This window comes from Dermacentor albipictus, chromosome 1, assembly GCF_038994185.2.
Source record: "Dermacentor albipictus isolate Rhodes 1998 colony chromosome 1, USDA_Dalb.pri_finalv2, whole genome shotgun sequence".
NCBI classification, from domain to species: Eukaryota; Metazoa; Arthropoda; class Arachnida; order Ixodida; family Ixodidae; genus Dermacentor; species Dermacentor albipictus.
Window position 1 is genome coordinate 392,581,171 of NC_091821.1, and position 26,811 is coordinate 392,607,981.

General features: G+C 44.6%; 1 protein-coding gene across 1 annotated transcript in view; it reads left to right on the top strand.

Moving 5' to 3' along the window:
• Window positions 1-26,320, top strand: part of LOC135914493 (U2 snRNP-associated SURP motif-containing protein) — a 51,059-nt gene extending 24,739 nt beyond the window's left edge. Inside the window, exons 14-22 of the mRNA XM_065447376.1 lie at window positions 917-996; window positions 2,511-2,598; window positions 8,197-8,301; window positions 10,549-10,796; window positions 13,435-13,668; window positions 17,798-17,909; window positions 17,991-18,101; window positions 23,736-23,992; window positions 26,023-26,320. Of these exons, the coding sequence (XP_065303448.1) occupies window positions 917-996; window positions 2,511-2,598; window positions 8,197-8,301; window positions 10,549-10,796; window positions 13,435-13,668; window positions 17,798-17,909; window positions 17,991-18,101; window positions 23,736-23,992; window positions 26,023-26,140 (1,353 nt within the window). The 3' untranslated portion in view covers window positions 26,141-26,320. The remainder of the gene's footprint in view (window positions 1-916; window positions 997-2,510; window positions 2,599-8,196; window positions 8,302-10,548; window positions 10,797-13,434; window positions 13,669-17,797; window positions 17,910-17,990; window positions 18,102-23,735; window positions 23,993-26,022) is intronic.
• The last annotated feature ends 491 nt before the right edge of the window (window positions 26,321-26,811 follow it).

Sequence of the window (26,811 nt, forward strand, 5' to 3'; positions counted from 1 at the left end):
AAAGGTAGTATCACAGGTCAGCCACAATCGTTAGTGTCTCGACAAACTTTACTACTGCGAACGTGACTTGTCGCTTTCCCTCACAACCCTGGTTCATTTTGTGCGGAAGTTGGCAGACCTCTGCAAAACTGTACACTTTTGGTGAGCACATAGTTACTTTACCTTTATCTCTTGAAGAACTTCATAACCCTCGTTTGTATTGCTGTTCTCGTCATCTCATGCAAATTGTTAGTGCTTGCAAGCTCTTGGCAGTACTCACAAAATGTCTGCAGAATATCAAGCCCTCATCACTTGCTTCACATAGCTGCAGCTGCATTGTCATGATGTGCACGTTTACCCAAATTGCAAATGCTTTCCATTTTCCTGACCATTTCATATCCAGTCAGCGGTTAATCATCTATCACAATGTATTCAATGAGTTTGACTCTAGCCTCTGAGCAGTAGTCAGAGCTTGTCATCTGATTAGCTAATGGCTTCCCACAAGGTTTTAAAATTGTATGCCTCACATTTATTTAAAGGAAAACGAGTGCTTGCCACAACTACCATGCTATCGTGGCTTAAAAATTTGTTCTTAAGACCAATATGGCATTACATGTGATGCAAACTTGAAAAAAAAAAGCATGAAATGTTACAATAGTTCATATGGGAGCCGAAATATGCGCAAATTATTTGGAGGTGATGAATGTGGTGATGTGTACTTACCCACTATGTTTTCGCTGGATGCTCCCATCACTTTTATAGTGTATTTGGAACTCTTCATACTTGTCGCGCTGCGGGGCTAATCTAAACCAACTAGTGCACAGCCAAACATGTCTTCGAATTAGTGAGCATTTGAGTCCATTAAATAGTTCATACATTTGCTTCCTTTGACAGTCCTTTTGCCAACATTTTCTTTATTTCTGTCATTTGTTTTCAGGTGGCCAGACTATACCTTATCTCTGATGTACTGCACAACTGCAGTGTCAAAGTGGCAAATGCCTCATTCTTCAGAAAAGGGTACGTGCATAAATGGTTTGATTTCCTTCTCTGCAGCCATAGCCACCAGAGAGGTACTAGTAAGACTTCTGCTGTTTGTGTGTATTTAAGCCGTAATACTTCCACTAGAGTGTTAGAAAAATGTGTTCATTTCGTAAGAAAAAGAAATTCTGCACAATATCAGAACTGAAGGCACGCGGTGTAGCGACCGTATAGCAGGGAACCTGATTGCCAAAAATGTACACATTTTTTGTAGAATGCATTGGAAATTTAAAAGCAATGTCTGAAAGAAGGGGAGAGAGAGAAAGATTGATTGATTGACAGAAGGGAGGGAAGCCTGGCCATCTCACCTTACCTGTTTTCCCATGTTTTTCCACCTTTCGTTTCCTTATTCAGAACTGCATACGATACTCTGCGTAACAAAGCTTCACTAGGGTCCTGTTGATCGGTGCACATTGAAGCCGTGCTGCAGACTAGATGCTCAATCGCACACTGACTAGCAAATACAATTGAACCTTGATAAAGGCTGACATGAATATAATGAATTATTTAGTGTATAATGAAATAATGTGAAATGTTTCTTGCTGATATCAGCATGTAACAAACAAATGCTTATAGCGAATATTGGATATACCGTATTGCCCGGTGTATAAGTAGCGGTCTTTTCCTGAATTTATTGTCTGTGCATATTATAGAACAGTGCGACTTATATACGTATCTTTTTTTTTTTCCCCGGGAAAAACAAAACTGCCATCAAGATCGAATTAGATGTCATGGCCGCACGAAGCGTGCTGGGTTGACCTCCTCTGGCAGTTGCTACGAGTTGTGAGCACGCTAAGGAGATGATTGAGTTGCCGAGTGCCATGAGTTGCTGAGTGCCATGCGTGAAGGAAGGAGCAGCTATGCAAGCGGTAGCAGGCCGACCGCGAGTCGGCCGACCCCGAAGTCGTCACATCTGCAGATCGCTTTCGAGATACGGCGGGTGCAGCTGTGCAAACTATGCAGTTGCTACCAGAGTACAAGCCGCCCTCCTCTCCCACCCGTGCTGCCCTTCCGCTTTCCTCCCTTGTGCGTGATTTGGCTCACAGGCCGCACGCGTTCACTCGCACATGCAGCATACAGTGCGCGGGAACAATGTTATCACCCTTGGACTTCATACGGAACATCGCAGCGACCATGACGGTAGAAATGCACCCGGAGTGTCCACATCATTTCTATCCCAATTCTAAAGGAATGGCACCAATACAATACCTTGCACGTGGCCTGCATTTGCGAAGTGACACGTCACTGTATTATTTTTGTAATCGCTTACTGAATGAACAAGCGTGACGTATATACTACGCCCCCCTCCCCTTCCCTTGGAGAAACTGCCATTTTGAGGGGGGTGCGACTTATAGACCGGAGAATACGGTAATGGAGGTATCTTCTTGTTGGATACACATTCATTTTAATGAGGCTAAACTATGTTCTTGCTCACAGCTTTAGGGTGCAAAGTTTTGAGTGGAGCATTAAGACCTGTTTTGTGTGTGTTCCAGGTTTCAAGTTTGTCTCCCAGATATATTCAAAGAGATTCATGAAGCATTTAACAGCATTGAAGGACGATTAAAAGCTGAACAATTCAAGGTTTGTAAAGATGGGACCACTTGCATAAGTATGCGACCTGGGACTGCTTGCTTGAAGCATTTTTAACCAACTGTGTGAATTTGCCCACAGACATTGTGCAAGTGACGGCAAGTTGCCCAACAGTAGGCTGTCAAGTGAAAAATATAAATGTCTACAGAACTAACTTTTTTCACCTGATAACTTGATGCGTCGCAATTTATTTTCACTTGTGCAAAGCTAAACTTTTTACTTGCAAATAAATTTACTCACCTTCACAATGCTTCATTACAAGCAGCCCCTGGTAGTACAGCCGGGCTTCCGTTAATACAACCCTGATGAGATCGACGAAATTGGTTCAATTATTCAGCGGGTCGAATTCAACAAGAGGCAGAAGAAACATGAAAACACGCTGCTGAATCATTTGGCAGCTTTTGCCATGACTGTAACATGTTCCCAAATCCAACACACATGCACTTTTTGTGGAAGTACAAAACTAATGTGAAAATTATGTTAGAGCTCCTAAACAAAGTAGAAGTTGAATGCGCGCTTTATGTTTTATCAAGGCAGTTGTAGCATGCCTCAATCTGGCAATGAAAAGAGGACGAAACGAGTGAACTTTGCCTTCACAGAAGAGAAATTTAATTACCTAATGTCCATCATCATCACTCTCGGACGGCAATTTATCATTGTCTATGAAGAACTACATCGTGGTTGAAAGGACTCCGTAACAATTGCAAACAGAATGGTGGCCCACGCCTAGACTAACCATTTCGCTATTTTGTCCAACAATGCATGCAATTCTCCGGAACGTCAAGAACCCGTGACGTGACTTGTTGATGCTAGCTTGCATGTAAAATAACTTATTGTGTCAGTGTGCTTTAATAATCGGACTGGGAGCGGCGCGTCGTCATCAGGTGACACAAATGCTTGTTCTGTCGCCATACATGGTTGCCATGTTGTGATGGCAGTGGCAATGATGCTATCGTGCCTGGCTCTGACAATAGCTATAAAGAACGCAGCTTTAGTTTTGTGTCGGTTTGCATGGGGCCCAACCAATTTTCGGACGAATATTCTTGGAAAAAGAGGCGTGCTTTATAATTGGGGGAATACTTAATGATTCATTTTTCAGCTACCGATTTTGCTTTGTAACCTTCTTGGTAGCAGGCTGGAAACGGGCGTTTTCGACAGAAAATAACGTGTTTGATGCATTCACCGTACCCTAAGCGCTGCCTATAGGGACATTGCTACTGTTGGTGTCACTGCTGACCAGAAATTAATCCTGAGCCCCCCTGCTATGGTGTTTTCACTTCGAAGTTTTGAGACATTTTCTGGGCCCCAGGTGTCCTCGAGCTACTTAATTGTAGTTTTTTTTTTTTCTCTGAGGTCCATTTTCTAATTGACTTGGATGAATAAAGCACTCATTTAGTCATTAAACCCAACAATTTGACTTTATTTGGCGTGGTAGTGAAACTGAAATGGGCCTAAGAAAATCGGTGTTTTTTTCTTGCATGAGGGGCCCCATTTATAATATGTTGCAACTTGCGTAGTTTACCGATGACTAAACAGGAAGGCTCATAGGCGATGTGACGCAAGTTCCAGCTAAGAACTGCTGGAAAGCTGCGAGTACTGTCTTGACAGTCTCGGGCTGGGCAGTCTTTTGTTGATTTAGAATGCCTTACAAGCTCATATGCAGAGCATTGAGTAAGAGGGATCATAGAACAGAGCAAAGATAAGTACATATTTGGGGACAAAATACAACAAAACGAGAAGAAATGCAGGATTAATCCCTTCCATGCCACATTGTTATCCCTAATTCTGAGAAATAAATTCACTGCTGCTTTTGCAGTCCCATGAACAGTGTTCCATCTACCAAAAGCACAACTAAGCGTTGAGACAAAACTAGGCTCGTGCATGTCATTGCTAGAAAAGTACCGTTGACAAGCTTAGCTCGTTCTTGGCTCTTCTTAACAAAGGCGTGGACGAACCCAGCTTGTGAAAAGCATGGAAGGGGTTAAACAAAAACATATTTCGATCTGTCATTCGTAACAGTGGCATTGGCATCAAGTCTGACAAGCAATGGCATATGGTGTCACTGGAATCTTCTGTGTTTTCAGTGTCCCAAACTCGCAAAATTTCGGATGGTAGGACCTGACTTCTATGGAATAAACATGGACTGATAAACAAAATTAGGTGGCCACAAGTGCTGCTTCCTTTCATTGTATTTTCGGTGTTTGCACTCAGTAACATAATTAGTTTTTAATGCTCTAATGAACCAGCTAGACAAAGTTGTCTTGCAAATCCCATTTGTCACCATTTAGGTAACTAAGCAAAACGATATCTGCACCATTGGTACAGCAAGCATTTGAAACCATGTCCTCTCAGTACGGAGGCTGGCACTCTGTTGGCTATGTCTAGCATGTGAGCACCGGTGCTGCAGTAGTAGTACTAGTAGCAGTTGTAGAATTACCATGCTGGTCACATGACATGTGGTCTGTGTCCAAAGCTCTTTAATTATACCAGTTGCGAAAGGCTCCGTATGCCCTATGTTCCAAACCTGGAAACAGTAACTGCGCAGAGGTCTGTTGACTGTTGCATCACCTATGAACAACAAAACGAACTATAAAACACAACCTCTTGAGCACAACAACAATGCTAAATCACAGCACATGATCTAAGAAAACCCAATTAAATAGTGTTTGCAGCAGAATTGTGCCTGTTGCTGAAAAACTTGACCAATTGCAATTGCCAATTACTGCCTCACAAAAGTAATTGAGGAATTACTCATAGGTAATCAATTCATTCTTCGTTACTTTTCTTTGCATTTTTATTAAAGCTTTTGTTAAGATTGCACAAAGACAGTAAATAGGACCAGCTGGCCTCGCACTTTCAATGCATCCTCTTCATGCTCATCACACATTATTTTATCTTCAGTAACCATAACTTTTTCAAAACTTTCGTTATTGTCCCTCGTTATTTTGTGAAGACATCAGCAGTGACCCTGAAAACTTGCCCAATGTGTGCACTGGAGGCAGTAGGGCAGTGTTTAATGTACAAGCGCCTTGCACATGCTATTGTGGTCACTCGATGCTGCGATGCCGGTGCTTGGAACTTCTATGAAGTGTCGCAACTTAGTTATTAGTGGGGCTCGGAGAAGGCACTCCTGGTAGGGCCAGTGACAAGCCAAAAGAATTGTCTGCATGCGATTTCCTGGCATTAACGTCTGAGTTGGCCATCACTATAGAGACATACCAGCGTCGGTTTAATTCGTCGGCCAACATATTGTGGAACATTACAAGATGAGGGGACAAATACGAAACCCCGAGTTTGCCTGCCTGAATACAGTCGAACCCATTTATAACGATACCGGCGTTAACAATATATCAGCTATAACAATGAGAAGCTGCTACACTGTCAAATTTTGTATGTTTTTCATGGTGAAATAACCCGCTTACTACAGTTCCCCGATGCCACATTATCGGTTATAACGATGAAGTCTGGCTGCTGGGTGTATCCACCCAAAGGTAGTGAAATGCGAAATCCTTGGAAAGAAAAAGGAAAACGAGAAATTCGAGCTGCTGCACGATGGCTCACTGCTCCAACAGCCACCACACGCTTTTTCCAGCCTTCTCCACGCCCGTCTCCCATCGCCCTTCCACCCTTCCAAACACAAATGGGCTACGCCAACTGCGCTGCTCGCATTTTGCTTGCTGGCTCCTCATTCAGCGCAGTTCTGCAAACAGCTTAATTTAATCGCTTGTGGTCCTCTTTGTTGGTTGCGTTGAAATCGGTCCTGGCCACATGGTTTCTCAGCCTAGTTTGACTCACCGCCGAAACGGAAGATGGCTGATCCGCCCACTGATCATCGGCAGTGCATGACGTTGCCGGTGAAAAGAAAGCGCATGGCTGTAGATTTAGAAACTAAGTGCTTCTAACTGATGAGGCAATCGTCGCAAACATGCATGCATGGGGTAATGACTGCCACGACGGCAGCGATGATGCGGTAGGGCAGGCTGCCTCAACGTTGTCCTCACGGGACGCCCGGCAGATGATTCAATCCCTCTGGGGCTTCATTTTCGCGAAGAACCTTCCGCTGCACTACGTGGAGCACCTGGATGCCTTGAAAAAGGATGACGACAAGAGAGAGAGAGAGAGAAAGGCAAAGGAAAGGCAGGGAGGTTAACCAGAGATTATCTCCGGTTGGCTACCCTGTACTGAGGGAGGGGCAATGTCGACAAGTTTCGCGTAAAGCATGCAAGGCTGATGGACATAGGGTTTTCTCGTTCAAACCGATGAGAAGTACGTGGCGAGATGCTTGTGGCGATCTTTCCTCAGCGTTTCTTCAGGATTTCTCAAGCTGACGGGCTGCCATGGCATCCTTCTCGCATTTTTTAGAAGGCCCCTTTTAGGGCCACCAAAGTGATGCCTCAGCCATGCTCGCATATTGCTTTCCACCCGTGACCTCTCTTTGTAGTTGTTATAGCAGTGCCATTCGTTAACGCCGACAGCTGCAGCTTGTTACACGCGATCAAAGCGCCCAGGAAGCAGTTAACGATCAGCAGCCGGATGGAGGAAGGTGGTGGGGAGGCGCACTGGCCTCCCTGCCCTTATAGTTTTCTCACATCAGCTCTGCCATCCCCCTATTTTGATTTTTTCATGCAACCCCGGTTATAACAATTATCAGTTTTAACAGTGGAATTTTCATGGCACTTAAATATTGTTATAAGTGGGTTTGACTGTATATGCATCCACAAAGGTGCTACCTGACGTAACCACGGGCATTCTACTGTAGTTCCCGCCAAATTGAAGTTCTCAAAGCTGCATTGCCTGTGACAGCTTGTCTCGTAAATAATGTAGCTGGTTTTGGAAAAAAAGTAATTGAATTACAATCAGCGTTACTGAGTTAAAAAGAGTAATTGATATACTATAAGACTGTAAAACAATTTAATAGATTACAAGTAATTAATTATATGGAATCTATTAAGTACAAGTATGATTTGCAATCAGCACGTTTCCTTAGTCTGGTCAGCCATTTCGAGCACTTTTTTAGTAGATGATAAGTGACAAGTTTGATCTTGTTGCTAAATTGTGGCATGCCAGTCAGTTAACTCCGAGCAAAAAGTACTGCACATGCCCGAAGATTTAGGCATAGCTTTGGAACAGGTATAATTGAAGTACTCTGGTCTGTTGCCATTTACTTGTGTCTAGCATGGTGATTCAAGTGAAACTGGTTTTGATAGCTTGTTTAGAATTGTTGGCTACTTTTCTATATCCTGGTCAGAGCGCTTGGTATGTTTGCCGGTTCTTTTGCATGCCTGAGGTTTATGCAAACCAGTGCTAGCTGGAGTACTTTTTTGTTTAATTTGGCCGATCTTTAGTTGGAGTATCCATTGTGTGTGTGTAAGGGGGGTGGGAAGGGAGTACATGAGATGACTGTTATTATAGATGTATTAGCTGCTCCTAATACATATTATATAATAATACCATGCTGCAGTCTCATTTGCATTGCAGTAGGGAAAAAAAAAAAGAAATGAATTTAATTTTTAAGGGCTTTGTGACCCCTCCGAGTTCGATTTTTCAGCTGCTTCGGCTCTTGTTTTGATCATGCTCTTTAACCTTCAGCAACGTGTGATGTCCTGCTTCCGAGCCTGGGAGGATTGGGCGATCTACCCAAATGACTTCCTCATACGTCTGCAGAACATCTTCTTGGGTCTTGTACCTTCAACAGTAAGTAAGCCGATTTATTTGGGTAGAAGAGGGAGGGGGTTCCTCTTGGAAGACATGGAATTCCGTATTCGGTGTGGATTTTTTATTGGCATTGAACCTTGGGCACGTGTAACGTGTATTTCGATATTGCATAAACATGTTTCATCAGATTTGTCCCCCATTTCTTGCACTGCAGAGAAATAAAAGTAAAGCAGATGCTAGTAAAAAATTGTGTGCAGTTCCCAACCAACTGTTTGAACTCACAGAGGGCCGCCGAAATGTAGAAATAATCTGGCACTCCAAAAAAAAAAGTTTGAGCAATAAAATTAATTTCATTGCTTTCTACAACGTATGGAAAGTTTGCCTAATTTTGCTCTGTTGTGCTTCATTTAAATAAGATCTATTTGAAATGCTGCAATAGTGAAGGCCACCATCGCTGTCATTTGAGGCTGTGTTACGTGAATACAGTTTGAAGCCTTTCTGCCTGCATAAAAGCTTTCACGGTTCCATTCACTTAAAGGGACCCTGCTCTTTTGAGTCAGAAATCGGCCCATATATCTTTTCGCATTCTTTTGCTCCAGGTTGGTGTACAGCATTTAGATTTGCTTGATTGGATCCCTGTTATCTTGGTTGATTTGGCCTTTGGCATAATGACAGTGAACATGCTGTGATATCTTTTTCTCATTTTCACATAACATCATTTTTGTTGGTGTCACAATTATGGAGCGGTGATATATCTGGTTCTACTTGTCCTATTGCTATACACACACACACACGCACACTTTTTTTTGTGTCAGAAAGGGATTACAATTAGGGAGTGCAATAGAGCCTATAAATATTACAGAAATTTTCAAAAAGCAATAAATTGTCCTGGCTGCTACTATGGGCACCTATTTTAAGAGTATGCCATGCTCTCATTTGATATAATATTGGCATAGAAAGCTGTTCTTGCTGTTTTGCACTCTTTGTTGGTTGCACATAATTTTTGTATGTCAATCTTTATTGCACCATGTATAGTTTAGTAAATAGCTCACCTCCAAGCAAGTTGTGAACAAAACTGAATTGTTTAAACTTCTAGAACACTATTTACTCTGCCAGAAAACTGAATGTATATCTTCAATTATTACATTAAAATATATAAATTCAGCAAGTTTCATCCAAATCCATCAAGAAGTAACAAATAATTTTTTATGAGCAGGGTCCCCCTTAGCAAAAAAAAAACTCGATACAGCCGCCTAGTACAGCTGCCTAGTACACTAATACAGCCGCCAGGTTGTTCACCCTTGCATGTGATACCGTGCCTAATCATTGCAGAGGTCTAGCGGTATGAATGTGCTGATAGCAGGCTTTCTAGAACTGCTTGCTGCCTGCCTCCTCCTCCATCTGCAGCACATTCACAACGCCTAATTGATGCAGCTTAGTCCGTATCTAACAGCGAAAGCTCCAGTTTGGTGCAGAGTTGGCAAACGTACAGCGTTCCGAAAGCTGAGAAGTGCAAATAATCAAGGATGTCTAAAAATTGAGGCGTTGAAAAAAGTCAGCCAGCAATAAAATGAAGCGACACAGAACAGACAAAGGGAGGTGGACATGTGCTCGTCCATCTGCATGTCCTGTCCTCTTCTTTTCTTCTGTCAACATGTGGGCACACCACTCCAACCTCCTTTTTCGTTTGTGATGCCTTAAATGTCCTAACACCAATTTATTAGGTGATGTGGGGGTTATACTTCCTGTATGATATATTCATTGGCTGTCTTGAAACAAGGCAGGCTGCATAATGTTGGCGAGAAGACTGTTCGAGTCTTTCTTTTTATGCCTGCACAAAAAAAGAATGCAGATACATAACAATACGTGCCAAAAGTGGGTTTCTAGTCCCTGTATACACCAGCTTGCCTGCTTATCAATTTCTCCTGTCAATCTTCAATTGACCGATTTCACGACTTCCAGCGCATCACCTCATGTCGGTAATTGTAGTGCTTAAAAAGCTGAAGGGCAAGTATGGTAAAAGTCGAGTTGTTTGTACTATGACAAACCCTTAGCTGTAGAGGTCAGAAGGCAGGGAAGTGAGAATTAAAAGAATCTACAATAGGAATGGGTTTCAAACATTTGTCCTTGTCATTCCGCCTTGTGTTGCCTTGAGCTTATCTATGGCAGAAATGCAATGAGGACTACTGTCATCATGGCGCCGGCAGGGCCACTGTGTATGCCCTCTGCATATGGTGAAATCGCTCTATCAGGGCCTGGGCAATTTGTCTCTTCTCCCTCGAGCAGAAACCTGTGAGCCTGGTGCCAAGCAGTGAGGACCAGTCAACAGAGGGCGAGGCGTCACCTCCTCCACTGGTCAAGGATGACATCATTGATGACGTGGATGGTGTGCCACTGGCAACAGACGTCGACCTGGACGGCCTGCCTCTGGTGGGGATCCCTGTGGCTGACCCAGACCTGGATGGGGTGCCACTGGGCGTGGTTGAAGACCCGGACATAGATGGACAACCATTAGAGCCGGCCATCTTGCGCAGGTGTGGCAGCCTCAGTGTGAACTTTGCTACCAGGAGTTACATTATAAAATGATGACGTATTCAATACAGTAGCCAACCAATTTTCCGGACCTGGAGGGGACCGAAAAATAGTCTGAATGAAAGAACAGTCCGAAAAATCCGTGAGTCGCAAAACCAAACTTTATTCCAGCTAAAGTGGACTGAAAAAGTCATGGATAGTCCCTTGTTTTAAATTCCTCCACTTTGTAACGATGGCTGCTTGCATCTGTGCAACCATCATGTTCTGTTCATACACACTAGACAACAATATCAGAGCATTGGTAACATCTTGCGTTGATGGTTGTGGATGGCCAGAGATTCTGTCGTAGGAGTCAAGAGTCGCGTTGCAGCGGTGCGGTCTTCTGGCACACGATCTCATCGTCCATAAGCTCCATGCACAACTCTATGTTGTTGTTGATTGCGGCAAACTCGTGAAAAGTAACAGCAGGGGGAAGGTCCATCCCACTGCTGCACAAGTCGGCAATCAGCTGCTCGCCGCTGTTGATGTCTTCAGCGATGCCGTTTGTCTTTTAGGTCACAGGCTCTTCAGAGTTCCAAAATCTAGCATGCCGAGTGCCGAGGACAGGTTAACAGAGTATGTCTTCCGGGAACGTTGTCAAAGCACATGAGTGTGAGGTCAAGCAAACGGACGCGGTGATGCACCTCGAGGTTTTCAATGACCCCTTGGTCCATCGGCTGGAGCAAAGCCGTTGTATTCGGCGGCAAGAATTCAAGACGAATAGCTTGTAGATTGTTTACGGCGTCGTGCACCCCACATTTGTCTACAACTATTACCACTTGCTTCTTCTGGCACTCAAACATCCGGTCCAGACGGCGGACGTAATCTTTGAGTAACCTTTGTGTAATCCAGGCTTTTGTAATGCTGCTGTACCACACAGGCAGGTTCTTTGCACCCTTAAAGCAACGCAGATTTTTTGCCTTCCCTATCACTAGAAGGGGCAGCTTCTCGGTGCCAATCGTGTTTGCCCTGACCATGACAGTTACCCTCACCTTACTATGCTTCCCACCAGCACAGGCCTCATCAGTAAAAAAAAAGTGAACGGTCCAGCAACATCTTGAAGAATAGGCCTGTCTCATCACAATTAAAAATGTCTGCAGGAGCATACTCTTGTAGCAGAGCCTTCAACTTTTACTCGTCTGGTAATTGGTGACTATCCATGACACCGCTCTCCCTGCAAACTTTCTTGAGACTCCATGCCTTTTCTTAAACCCACAAATCCACCCACCAGTGAACTTGAAGTCCTGAATGCCCATTTTTAAAGCGAGCATCTCGGCTTTCTACTTGAGCATGTTGCCCGAAACGGGGAGGTTCTTTGCTGGGACTCCATTCAAACACAGCTGCAGGGCCTCTTCAAGCTTTGGATGTTGTCCTTTCTGGTTGTTTTTTTGTAGTTTTGCAGTGCGACTGGTCGATTGCAGACAAGATCTTTTCTTTGTTTTTCACGTAATCAGACAAGGTCTGTTTGGAGATATTAAACTCCTTCACGACGTCAACTTGGCTCTGTCCTTGCTCGATGAACCTGATGATGGCGACCTTCTTGTCCAGCGTCATGGTCGAATATTTTCCATGCTTCTTCGACACATTCGGTGGAGGCGGGTGAACACCAGGGTCCATCGCGTCGAAAACGTGTCGGCTTTGCACTGAATGAACAGCCACAATACACTGAAACAGCGATGTGTTGTACGGTGGCTAGTGAGGGCAGGTGACGATTTCAATTGCACTGTGCTGCATAAAAGCCTGCGGATCACTGCTGGACAAAAATGTGCGTGACACCACCTATGACAGTGCGGCAAAACTGATGATGATGGTGGTTATCATGAGCATCACCTGGCTCTCATAGGTGGTGTCCAAAACTGGCCACACATAACTGGTTTCCAGCTCTCAATATCGCTTCCGCCGCAGGCTACAGGCAAAAGCATGGCCTTTAAGATCGGTGTTTCTTACAACAGGCGCCGTCGTTGGCACGTGGATTTGGACACCTCCTATACTTGCTAATCAAGTTACTATACTGATCCAAGCCACTTCACGTCCGATCCAAAGCTAGTCAGGCGGCTCAAGATTCAAAATGGCGTCCTTCCTGACTCGTAGCGGTGGTCTGTTGCGGCAAATTTTGTTCAGAAAACGAACTTCTGCCTTTATGTTGTCCGAAAAATCAGTTGCAAAAATGCATTAGCTCTATGGGAACCCCGAAGGTGCATTTATGGAGTCTGGAATATCCATCAAGTCGAAATTTTTGGAGTCCGAAAAATCGGTTGGCTACTGTACAATGTAGATCGCTTATAATGTAAGTCACAGGAGTCACGAATAGCCACACTATAAGCAATACTGCACTATAACCAAACAAAATTTTTTTAGAACCTGTAGACCAAGCCAGCCGTACATATCCAAGAATCGAAGCATATGACTGGGATGTATGCATCTGTTTAAACTAGCCTCGCCGAGTTGAAATTATCGATTGCGGGTTGTGGCGTCATTAGGACGAGATGTTTATCTTCTTCTTCTTCTTTTTTTTTCCCTTTCTTTAGCTTGTTTTTTGTATGGTAATGATGGAATATTGTGGTGTGTCTTGCTGGATCTTCAACCGCACTGTTGTTACAGGGCGCCGCCAGCGAAATTCGTGCCCTCCAAGTGGGAGACGGTCGACCCAGAGACGGTGTCCCAGCAGGCCGTCACCACCTCCAAGTGGGACCTACTTGACCAGGGTGAAGAGGAGGAAGAAAGCTGCAGCAGCAGTGGGCGTAAGGCAGGTGCCTCAGCCAGTCCAGCGGTGCACCTCGCCACAAGCTGTGCCAGCAGTGCTGCAGCATCTGTTGACGATGACATTGATGGCGAGTGAGTGGCATCTTTCAGCTAAACCTGGGTTTTTGTATGTATACATACAGTCAACGTCTGACTTTTCAGGTGCTCAGTGGCTATAATGTGAGGCTGCTGAGCACGAGGTCGCGGGATCGAATCCCGGCCACGGCGGCCGCATTTCAATGGGGGCGAAATGCGAAAACATCTGTGTACTTAGATTTAGGTCCACGTTAAAGAACCCCAGGTGGTCTAAATTTCCGGAGTCCCCCACTACGGCGTGCCTCATAATCAGAAAGTGGTTTCGGCACGTAAAATCCCATAATTAATTAAATTGACTTTTCAGACTCCCCAGGTGCCGCAAGGATATCTGAAAGATTGGGTACTCCGAATAAATAAATGCATGCTTGTTACTCCCCTGAAGTGCCGAAATGCCACAGGCATGTCCGAAATAGCTGTAAAGGCCTGCCAGTACACGTATTAGGCATATTGACTCTTGTACTGTGACAATACGCGGTGAATGTACGTGTATATAAGAAATACATGCTGCGTCCCATGACAGTGGCCCCTTTTCTTTGTTGGTATGCGTCACAGCAATATGTTGCCCATGCTTGACCGCGTAACTCCTGAATTGCGGTGAAGGTGACTTTTGGGGAGAGCACGTTGTTGGGCGAGTCGGTCGTACATACTTAAAGAAGAGAATTGCGCTAAAAAAGACACGGACGAGTAAGGACATGGACGGGCGCAAACTCGCGACTGATTTTATTCAGAAGGAACACAAATATATATACCTAGATTCTTATTGCCTAATCATTGCCTAAGCGCACATGCCAAGAACGTTTTTTCTTTCTTATACAAATTTATACTGGAATCGCTTACACAATCATCACCTGACTTATCAATGTAAAAAGCTTCTGCGGGTTCACGTGCAACCTGGTTACGACTGCGCCTTAAGATTTTGGTTCTAGCCAGCAAAGGCTGGCATGCTTTATCAGGCGTAGCCAAAGGGCACGCGCCGCAATGTAAGGGCAAATTTGACCCTTTTTCGTTAACCATAGAGAGCTTGTGTTCCCTTAGTCGTTCATTTATACAACGGCCCGTCTGGCCAATGTAAACTTTTCCACATGTCAGGGGAATTTCATACACAACCCCGACCGAACACCTGACAAACTGGGTGGCGTGACGTTTGGTGCAGTCTCGCACGCATTCCTCGCCGGAGACAATCCGGGGGCTTTGTCATGACAAAGCCCCCGCAGACAATCCGGGGGCTTTGTCAACGGCTTTGTCATGACAAAGCCGTTGAGGCCGTCGGAAGGAACTTTGTCACCAAGAACCTGAAGACTTCCAAGGTAAAGGCTCAAGCCATAGAACTGTGCAAGGACTTGGCTTTAGATAGACTTGCAAGAGCTATTAACAACTGTAAGCGCAATAGCCTAGAACTGTTTTTTACCATGAAGACGCACAAAGATGACAAGCCGTTCCGGTGTATTGTGAGTGAAAGGGATACGTGGCAACGAGAGATTAGCTCTTTTCTCCAGAAGTGTTTAAGGAATTTAGTTATACAAGACCCTTTTGTTGTGAAGAATTCAGGTGATGTGGTTTCTTTCCTACAGGGTTCCTCATCTTTAGGCTACGCTGTCTCTTTTGACATAGAAAACCTGTTCTTTTCTATACCGCATGATGACCTATTTTGTGCAGTTAGGTCTTGCATCGACGAAAATGGTGTAGTAGATTTTCAGAATACTATCGGCCTAACCGTGGACAATTTCATGAAGCTACTGGAATTTTATCTTGAGTCCACTTTTGTAACTTTTGACAACCATTTTCATGTTCAACGTCAGGGCATTTGCATCGGGTCTTGTGTGGCGCCGGTACTGGCTAACATTTTCCTGGCCAGCATTGATCGTGATCTGGTGTGTTATTTGGACGACAAGATGGTTCTTAAAGTTTTTAGATACGTGGACGATTATTTGGTGATGTTTAAGAAGCAACCCGGTTTGACACACACGGTTACCGTGCAAGAGACCTTATCTGTCTTTAAACGACACGGGAAGGGTCTAACCTTCACCCACGAATTACCTGTACAAGATAGATTGCAGTTTTTAGATATTAACATCACTTTAACACCAGATCACACGTGTTGGATGTACTCACCACGAGCCCGGAAAGACCTGTTGCCTTTTGAGTCCGCTCATTCTAAGACCGTAAAACGCGCCATTGTTATGCTGTGTCTGAAGGAAGCCCTGCAGAAATCATGTGTTCACCTGGTAAATGACAGCCTCAACAATCAGATTGGCAGGTTGCAGAAGGCTGGTTTTCCCGTTTCCGTCGTGGCTGCTGTGGCAGAGAAGCTTCTGCAAAGCTTGAAACCTAGAACACCTCAAGATGGTGGCGGTCAACCGAAGACCAGACCGGCGGTTCTCCCCTATATTCATAGGGTCTCCCACAACCTGAAGAATGTAGCCAATCGCTACGGTGTGCCGGTGGTATTTTCTGCCCCGCGCAAGTTGGCCTCTTTGTGCCCCCGGATTGTCTCCGGCGAGGAATGCGTGCGAGACTGCACCAAACGTCACGCCACCCAGTTTGTCAGGTGTTCGGTCGGGGTTGTGTATGAAATTCCCCTGACATGTGGAAAAGTTTACATTGGCCAGACGGGCCGTTGTATAAATGAACGACTAAGGGAACACAAGCTCTCTATGGTTAACGAAAAAGGGTCAAATTTGCCCTTACATTGCGGCGCGTGCCCTTTGGCTACGCCTGATAAAGCATGCCAGCCTTTGCTGGCTAGAACCAAAATCTTAAGGCGCAGTCGTAACCAGGTAGCACGTGAACTCGCAGAAGCTTTTTACATTGATAAGTCAGGTGATGATTGTGTAAGCGATTCCAGTATAAATTTGTATAAGAAAGAAAAAACGTTCTTGGCATGTGCGCTTAGGCAATGATTAGGCAATAAGAATCTAGGTATATATATTTGTGTTCCTTCTGAATAAAATCAGTCGCGAGTTTGCGCCCGTCCATGTCCTTACTCGTCCGTGTCTTTTTTAGCGCAATTCTCTTCTTTAAGTGTGACTTTTGGGAACCAGCATAATTTAATGCTTGACTCTTGCCGTACTTTCTGCACTTCGAAACCGTCTGTGAGGAGCAGCAGAGCAAGTGCGCACGAGTGGTGATAGATAAGAAGGGGGAAAGATGAGCAGGGAGCGCAGCCCCGTGTGGCGTCTGGCTTGGCTAGCAAGCTGTTGTCGGGTAAAAAGTGAGGGCAAACGGTGCTGCCGACAGTGCCACATTGCCTTTTTCCTGGTGTGTTTGAAGCCGTGATTTTGCAAGATGTGAAGTCGAAACCACGGCCAGAAAAAGAAAATGCAAAATGCATTTTTGCAATGCATAATTATACAAAACTTCTCTTTATTCATTGACAAGACAGCTGTCGTTGGGTCGGCCATGTTTGTCCTGTTCCTGCTGTCAGGCTTTATAATGGTTGTGGTCAACAACCAAAAAGGCTCCTTTCGATTCCATTCCTCCCGTCTGCACTCGTGGCCTCGCAACAAATCGCGAGTGGAAACAATAGTAGCCACATTTACACTGATACGCTAGAAGTGTACCCTATTCATACGCTGACGCTTGTAACACAGCTAAAATATTCGCGCACCTAAGCGGAAACGTGCCGTATTAGGATAGTAATGAATAGAAATGCCTCGGTTTTCGCAGCATGCCCGCTATGTGTTTCTATGTCACTGGCAGCTAACTAAGCCAGTGACATAAGAATGTTATTTCTGTGCCCTCAAAGTGGACATAGCTACGTTATCGCCACGAACTTGCCAATAATAACAATATTATTCATTACTGATATGGAAGAAACTGTTTCAATGCACATAATTTACTCAAGAGAAGAAAAAATATAGCGTTTGGCTTGCTCCGTCGGTCGACATTTTTGTTTTGGTGTCCCGCACTGTTACAGCGGCAGCTGCCTGTTTGTTGACCTGTTGTCATTCCACAGCAAATGCGGGATGAAAATTTTTTCTTCTTGCAGAAAATTTTTACTTGCATAATGATCGCACTCCTGAATTTGTATGAATTTTTTTGACTAAAAAGTATGATCATCATGTGAGTAAATATGGTAAATGATGGCAGTTGCAGCCTTCTCGTTTCATTGTGTAATTGGTTCCAGACCACTTGAAGAGAGTTCTCCAAGGGATGACTCTCAAGACTCCATGCCTGCACTGGAACTTTTGAAGACTGAGTCGGGAGAAGAAAGAAGAGCCAAGCTACGGGAAATTGAGGTGCGGTTTTTGTTATTACTTTTTTGTTATTACTTTTTGTTACTTTATTGCTTTGCAACATGTTTCCTTCTTTTTATGCAGCTGAAGGTTATGAAGTTTCAGGATGAGCTGGAATTGGGAAAAAGGCAACGCAAGCCTGGCCTCTCAATCAGCGCTCAAGTGGAGCACTATAGGCAGAAGCTAATCAGAAAGGTAAGCAACAATATTGTGGCTTCCGGGTCTTCGGACCTGATCTGCATTGAAGTTTGCAGCTGCAGGACATGCATCATTGTTCAAATAAGCACACTTTTTACGACGAATGCTTTTCCAATCATTTTGTCATCCTTGTACCACCTTGCTTCATATTTGCATGGCACATCTTAGTCGGCAAATCCAGTGCAAGCAGACAAGCCCGATCGAAGCTGCTTTTATGTGCCGTCAGTTTGCTTGGTGTCTCTCGTGTTGCACATTTTGCACTGACTAAGAAACGAAGCGAACACTTGCTACATCTGCCACCCAGATGAGTCTTGCAAATGGCACCATGTATGTTGCATCACTGCTAAACAAGGAGGGGTGAATGTTCCCACCATTACTTTCTAAGTGCTGATTAGTGCACTTGTCATTGCATTATGATATCTTTATTTGGATGCGAGCACCACTTTTACTTTGTGTGTTCATAACACTGTGCTTGCCACCTTCTGAATCACAAAGAGTGAGTAAAGGCTCGAGCTCTTTATCGGGTAATCTTGTGCCCAGAGAGCAAGACAGTACTAAATTAACAATGACAGCGGACAGCGCGATCAGCAGTTGTCAAATGTAATCTCACAGCTCAATTTGGCCTGGGATGTATGCATGCGTAACCATAGATTTGAGAGCACACGCTGGCACTCGCGTAGTTTCAGAATTGTACAACATTGTTCACATGATACATGCAACCTGGTCAGACATGCCTGTCTCACTATTGAATTGACAGCAACATTCACAAAGTTTTGGATGCAGTATGCTCACTTTGCACGATTGCCTTATGTGACAGCAGAGTAGTACTTGCAAGAGTAGTAACCTCAGCAACAGTTCACTAAATACAGTGATAGGCAAAAAAGGTAATATAATGTGCACGTAGCAGTGCAGTAATACTGTAGATTTTCTTTAAAGGGACACTAAAGGCAAATACTAAGTCAAACTAAAGTGATAGATTAGTGCTCGAGAATCTCTAAGGTGTCAATATTATCGCAAACAAAGCCTTAATTTGAGAAATTTGGGTGAATGCAGTACATGGTTAGAGACTGCCCCGGCACATTCAAGCACTTTCCCAATCACGAACGCACTCCTCAGTTAAATTCTGTCCCTAGTACTCAACTACTTGTTGCAAAAACATCATTGTATTGTATTACAAGACGAAATAAAATGCTTCTTGCCCAGGTCTATTTCATTTTTAGAAAAAAAGAACTAATTGAACTTACCGTTGACAATGATGCAGGCGGTCGAAAGGTTTAGTTTTTGCTCAACTCTGCGCTGTCCATGCTTTCCTGTTTCAGTACTTTCCTGATCGCATAGTGCTGTGTTCGTTTTGCTGGCTCGCGAAACTCGCACAAACTACAAGTAGCAGAGAATTCAACTAGCATGTGATGTCGCAGGATGCCCGAACGGTCCACGCCACTTGACCAAAAAGCAGCTGCAACGGCGAATCCACCGCTCTGTCTTGACTTGGTGCCACTGTGTGTCGTGCCCCGTTTTACTCACTGACAGCAGCAAAAGATGGTGATGGCATATGCAATGTCACCACTGTCGCGGTTGGGTGACGGGAGATTTGAATTTCGGAAAAAGTATTCGGACCCTTCAGATGCAATTTTTTCGTAAACCAAGTCTTGGCGCGTAACAAGCGTTGCGAGGTTTCTGGAATGGTATTTAGACAGTCCACGTCCACTTAGTATTGTCCCTTTAATTCAAATTTGATAGCAAAATCGCTTTACTTGAAATATCACTTTATCACTTTATTCAACATTTCTTCCAGTTCTCACCAAAGCGCATGCATTTTTAAGCCGCATTACTCAAAGCGCTCAAAGAACTTGACCCGCTCAAAGTGAAGTAGCAAGTGGAGGCATCGCCGCCCCCTAGCGGCGGAGACCCCTTCGTGCTTGCAGTGTCAAATTAATACTGCCAGCGAATTAGCCTTATGCGGGCACAGAACAGACAACAAAAGTACCAAACCCACGACCAATGACCGCCTAGTAACGGGTACCGAGCAAGTGCCAAGTGCTCCCAGCTGTTTACTGCAGTGTGAATGGAAGCTAACACATTTCATGGTGCAGCGCGCCTGAACCATTAGTCTCGATCGCAATCGCATTGCTGATTTCCCCGTGATAGAATCCACACGAAAATAAAGTTTTCCTGATGCTTTGCGATGCCAGAAAACCACGGTCTCTTGGATGCCGAAAAGTGGTCAAAAGACTGTGGGCAGACGTGTGCCGTAGCGTTCCATGAGGGAAGCACAATGAGCAAAGTTTTACTGCTCTAAAGAGCACTTCTGGCGCTAAAATGTGCCGAAAAGCACAAAAGAAGTGTCCCCCCTATTATAAGGGCCATGTTCAACGCAAGGAGCTACGTTAACAAATCGGGAAGACGACTTTGGGGAAGCTGGTCTGGAAATTTGCTTGCCGCTTGCCATAATCAACCTGCATCGCAATAAAACACCACCCCTAGCTTCGTTGCACTTCCGACGGTGCAAATCGACCGATAACGTTTCGAAAACGCGAAAAAATCCGGGAGTCGACAGCAGCGAGTCAGGCCGTCAACATGGCGGGTCAACGCGAATTATTGTTTCCCCGGAAATTTTCTCGAGCCAGTCATGCTCGATTCGCACCATCCAACTTTAGACAAACGGTCTAAATGCGTGATAGGGTCAATGAATTTTGTTCCTAGACATTTTTCACTGGTGCAAACATGACGGTGCACGAACACCTGCGCTAGAACCGTAGAATTAGCACAGTGTCATTGACGACAATGCACCGAAAAACTCGTTTTGCAAACTTCACGGTTGCTTACCTTGGGAAAAAATTGCCTAGTGATGATGCAAAGCCCTACTGTAAAACTGTTCAGTTTTCGCAATCACCGCTCAATGTGTGTACCAAGGGTACCCACATCAAGCGGCTAATCATTTTTTGAGCACAACAAACAAGCTCATACTCCAGCTACGGCATTTGTGGCGCTTTCCAGCACAATACTCTTGTAGTCTTTCGTGACCTCCGCGGCCCCGCCCCCCCTCCAGATAAAAGGGGCCACTGCCGTTCCCTCCCCATTCGCTCTCCAGTCTGCAAGCTATTTGGACGCCAATCACTCCTCTCATTCGCCTTCATGTCAACTCCTCACCTCCTCACTGCCAGTTTCGACATTCTGCTCCTCCAAAGCTGCCCTCTTCCGAGCACACTCTTCCACTAACGGGTGCCCTTCCGCGGTTCCTGCTTCTTGGTCTCCACAACTCCAATCGCCGTTCTTCTGCTACACATGAAGCCAATGCCAAGCCCGCCATTGCAGCCGTTGTCATCACCAGCATGCACTGACGAGGAAAGAGAGATGCCCTGATGACATTTTGGAGCTTTTGGCTTCTGTGTCGCCTGCCGCACTCAGTTACTTAGGCGCCGACGGCACGTGCATTTGGATCTATGCTGCAGGCCACGTGATTGTGTGTTATTCGGAGTGCTTCATTAGGCTTGCCCTGTGTGTGCTTTTGTGGTCTACAGCAATAAACGGCTTTATCAGTCTCCGGGCGAAAGTGTCTGACTTTGGAACAGGAAGTTCTGCTGATAAAAGAAGTATAAAAAGGTGGCCGGCAGAAAACTGGCATCGCGAAGCAATTCGGCATACCGCCGTCTACTTTATCAACTCTATTGAAAAATAAGGAACCTGTGCTATATGGCTTTGAAAAGAGCTTCTCGGCAAAAAGAAAGAGGAATTGTAATTCAAAATACCTTTAAGTGGAAGGTGTACTTTTACATTGGCTGAAGGACACCGGCAGTGCAAATCTGCCCGTACATGGACCTGCACTTACTGCAAAAGCCGAAGGTCTTGCCCTCCACATGGCTTGCTTGAGCAGTTCAAAAAACAACACAGCATGACCTCAAAGTCAATCGTTGGCGAAAGTGCATCCGTGAACTGTGGCACTGTAGACGTAATGGCGCCAACATCAGCTCCAAGCTCTACTTGAAACGTATGAAGACAAAGACATCTACAACCTAGATGAGGCTTCATTTTTCTACAAAATGCTACTGAATTGCACATTCACTACCGCTGGCAGATCCTCATCTAGAGGAAAACAGAGCAAAGAGCATGGCCTTGTGCTGCTTGGTGCTAATGCAACAGGCAAGGACAAGCTTCCCTTATTGATACTGGGGAAGGCCCGAAATGCAACTGTTCACAAAGAATGCATCTACAGAAGTAACAAGCAAGAATGGATGACTGCTACTATTTTTGTAGACTCTGTGTGCCTTCCGGATAGACAATGCGACGCAGTGAATCTGCAAATGCTTTTCATAATTGACAATTGTCCGATCCATAGGAAGATGCACAACCTCAAGGCAATCGCTGTGGAATTTTCGCCTGCAACCGCAACCACGGTATTGCAACCCATGAATCAGGGCATCATTGAGACCACCTGGAAGCTGTACCACAATGCTGTTTTGCAACGTATGCTCACAGTGTATGATGCCAGCAAGAGGTACAACATTGATTTACTTGGTACGATCCACTTTTCATGGAAAAAACTCGCACCTTCAAAGGACGCCAACTGCTTTGCGCACGGCGGCTTTTCCCGCGCCGTCGTCAGCGACCCTGACGATGACCAGCCCGACGATGACCGGAGTTGCAGCGATCTGTGCGAGGCTGTTCATAAAATTACTGGCCAAGAGGTAGAAGGCAACTTTGAGACATTTGCATTGGCTTACGCTGCTGCTCCAGTGGTCGCCCCAGTGACGGATGCGGAGATACTAATTGACACTGTTCGGGGTCCCAACGAGGATGAAGAGCCGGCGGACAAAGAGCCACGTGAAGTGCCAACTATGGTGCAGACGTTGGAGTACCTCCGCCTGCTGCGAAATAAGGTTGAATGCATGGGTGGCTACCACGGGCTCGTGCATTGCTTGGTCAAATAAGAGCAGGCGGTGCTTGCACCCTGTAACTACTTGAAACAGCCTAGGCTCACTGCCTTTTTTTGCACCTGAATAAAGTTTTGCTTCACTGAATACATTGTATTTTGACTTCCTCGCAGTTGTGGCGCAACTAACGCTCGACTGCTTTAGCTTTTCTCCAGTGGTCGCTTATATAGAATTACCACTTATAATTAATTTTTTTGCTGTCCCGCTGACTTCGTTATAACGAGGAATTACTCTAAGTCGAAATTTCTTGCCATCGCAGTGTCAGCTCCATGTATTTTTCACCCCTGTTCTCGGAAAAGTTTTTGCACCTGGACTGCGTGTTATGCATGTTTGAATTAATTCCATGTGTAATGTGCCTTTGCTAAGTAGCCAACTAGCATAATCAAAAAACAGCATTTTCCAGTTTTTGTCTACTAAAACTGGTAAATTAGTTATGTATTTGGCATTCTGTCTTCCTTATTTTGCTGTCAAACGTTTTTAGGTTTGGTGGAATATTTGCTTGAGACAGATAGAGAACGAAATTTTTGGAAAAAGTTATTTATGCAATGTCATATTATTCAGCTAGAATGATGAAGGCAAGTTAACCGATGTTCAGTGTCTGTGCAGGTGTTTGTCTTCCCTCTTGTCCTAAGGGAAACAAGCAGCCTTCCCAGCACTGGATCAATAAAATGCTTATTTTCTCTTTTTCATGTTTTCCCAGGATCAGGAGAAGTCCAGTGGCGGGTCGAGTGAGCGTCGCAAAGAGCGCAGTAAACGCTCTCGTTCTCAATCACGGTCACGGTCACGCTCTCGGTCTCCCATTTCAAGCCCTCTGGTGGTACGGTCGGGGGTGAGCCAGCGCAGTAGCGGCAGGCTCAGCAGCCCGGTCTCCTCCGAAGGAAAGAGTCGTCGATCCCGGTCACCACGATCTCCCCGCAGCTCCCGTTCACATCGATCACGCTCACCAAAGAAAAGGAGGTATGCTTAACACTTTTCATACATTGTCGCAGCCATTTGAATGCACGGACCTAACTCCGTAGCAGTTATCATAGCTATAGACAACTGAGCCCTTCCCCCCCCCCTTTTATTATTTTATTTGTTTCTCCTTTCATTTAGGGGCATTGAGGGTGTATCGAGTATGTCTGGAGTGTCAGCAGCTTTTTGCAGAGTAATCAACTTGCATTTGACCAAACATGATAAGACAGACTTGTCTGCACCCACTGTGGTGGTGGCTCATTGGCTCTGATGTTCTGTTGGCAAGCACAAGGTCACATGTTTTATTACCAATTCTGGCACATGCATTTGTGATGTGGTGTTGGGAGGGGGCAGACACAATGAGAAAAATCTTTGCATTCTTAGTTAAGATGCAGGTGTAACAAATCTGGCAAGTGTAACAGATCGCTGAGTGTTGCTTTGGTATGCTAACCAAACGTCAGTCAATCAGTATAACATCTCTATGGAAAGATACTATCGACAGCATCCTAGTTTTGAAAAAGAAAAGTTTCTTATTCCTAGCTTGATTTGTGACCATTTGATCAATTTTTATATGTATAACGAAGTTTGCTCTTCACCTATATGTTCTACCTGTTCCAAGAATTTTTCTATGGTGGCATTCAATTTGTGATCTCGTTGGCCATATAGAAAGGGTGGATCAGTTTATCTCAGTTTAAATGTGTCCAAATTTACCATCATCTAATTTTACATCTCCATCTGTCAGTTGTACTTGGGAAGTTCTTGAAATAACGTGCCGTCCTGAGCACCCGATATGTTCACCTGCCTTTTCAAGGTGGCTTTGTGCAAGGACAACATTTCGGCAGTGTCAAGTGCAGCCCCCATCCAATATTTCCATCACTAGATGAATGTGCATGACACTAAGTGTTGCTTTATGCACTCTTTAGCTGTTTGGTGATGGTTGCCTGCCGTAAATGTACCAATTTGTGTTCTGTCACAATAGCAGAGATTTCACCAAGCTTGCTCACCAGCGCTCTTTCTCCTGTGCACTTTTTCCTAAACCAATTCATATGCCGTGCAAAACACAGCCATTTGCTATTACCAATTATTTGCTATTATTTGCTATTTGCTTACCTGAGCTTGCACCCTTGTTGCTCACAAAATTTTTGGTGCACGCACATTGAAAAAGAAAAAAATGCACCAAGGTATTTAGGGCATTATCAGCTGTGTCATGCGGGGAGCTGTTTCTCGTGGCTCCTGAGCAGTGCCCTTGCCTAATTACTAGCCTGCAGAGGCACATAGAGGACCTCCTCAAATATTTTTACCGTGGTACTAGCCCTGCAGCTTTCCACATCATTGTCAATGCAGGCTCAACTGTTTATGTCCACAGAAATACCGTCTGCCTCTCGGGTAGCTAGCAGATTTGCGTGCTCTAAGTCTGCCAATGATCAGAGTAGCAAACTTCAGCGGCAGCTGCTCAAGATCGGCTTAACCATACTACCGGTTCATGTTGATCTGCTAATAATATTTTGATAATATTTTTCCATTGAGTCAACGGGAAACCAGTCGCATGTTTGCATTGTTTACCTTACCCGAATATTTAGCTTAACTGCGTTCATCTTAATGGTAGTGTACTGTATATATATGTCTTTTTTTTTCTACACTGGAATGATATTAGCTGTATAGTAAAACTTCTTTTTTGTGTGTGTGTCTGCATCACAGCGTCGGCCGAGCTTGCTTGTTGAGGTTTGCTACGTGTGATTCATTGTTGCATCAAGTTAATACAAATATTGAAGACACTTTTTACAAGCAATGCATCATTAGGCCATATCAAGCAAGTATTTGCAGCCAAGTCATTCTGCACATTTAGTATGTGTGTGTGTGCGTGCGTGCGTGCATTGGTGCTTCGCAACCATTCTCTCTCTTTCCCCCTTCCAATGTCCCAATTATCGCTCAAGCGAAAATTACACAGTTTGGTCACATTTATTGCAGGCTTTATGTTTTAGGTTTGTGCATGGTGTACCTAACTGCTTATGTGTTGCGGTGTATTGTTTCAGGTCAAGAAGTCGAAGCCCTCATAAATCGAGACGTTCACGATCACGGTCACCCCACAGACGGCGCTCATCCCAATCACCTCCCCGAAAGTCTCACAAGAGCAAGAAAAGTAAACACTAAGAGCAGCAATGCCTGTGCTGCAATGTGTACTGTTACTTTCATTTGCCTCCATCTCTGCTCCCTTAATTTTTTTCTACCTTTTTGGTTGTATAGTTTATTTACATTCCCATTAAACCATCACTAATCATGCATTCACCTAAGGGATCGCTGGGAGCAAATAAAAGTGATTTGTTAGTAGAAGTTGTGTGAGTTTGCTTTACTGCAGCCATTAGTATAGAGAGAGAGAAACAAACTTTCACGATATGCTGGAGGTGTTAGCCTTGCGATTTCTCTTCGTGATGATCGACATTATGTGGACTGAGCGAACTGAGCACATGTGCACAGTGACGTGCTAGAACACAAGAGGTGACTGTTTATCTGTGGCTTGCTAAGCCCCAACCTGTGGTGGACAGTAATATTGTCAGTATGTGAGGGAGACACTACATCTGCAACGCCCAAGAGCTGTTACCAGCTATTCTTGACTAATGTGTCATGCTTCTGCAAGTTACCCACTCAGCCTTCTAATTGGCAACCACCTTCTTTAATATATGTATATATATTTTTTACGTTCTTCCCCTGTGTACATTACCCGTCTCTGTACATTCCCTGAACATTCCCTTCTTCCTATTTTCTCCACAACTTTTAGAATCATCGCTGTCTGATACTGCTGCTGTCCAATACTGGACGTTTTG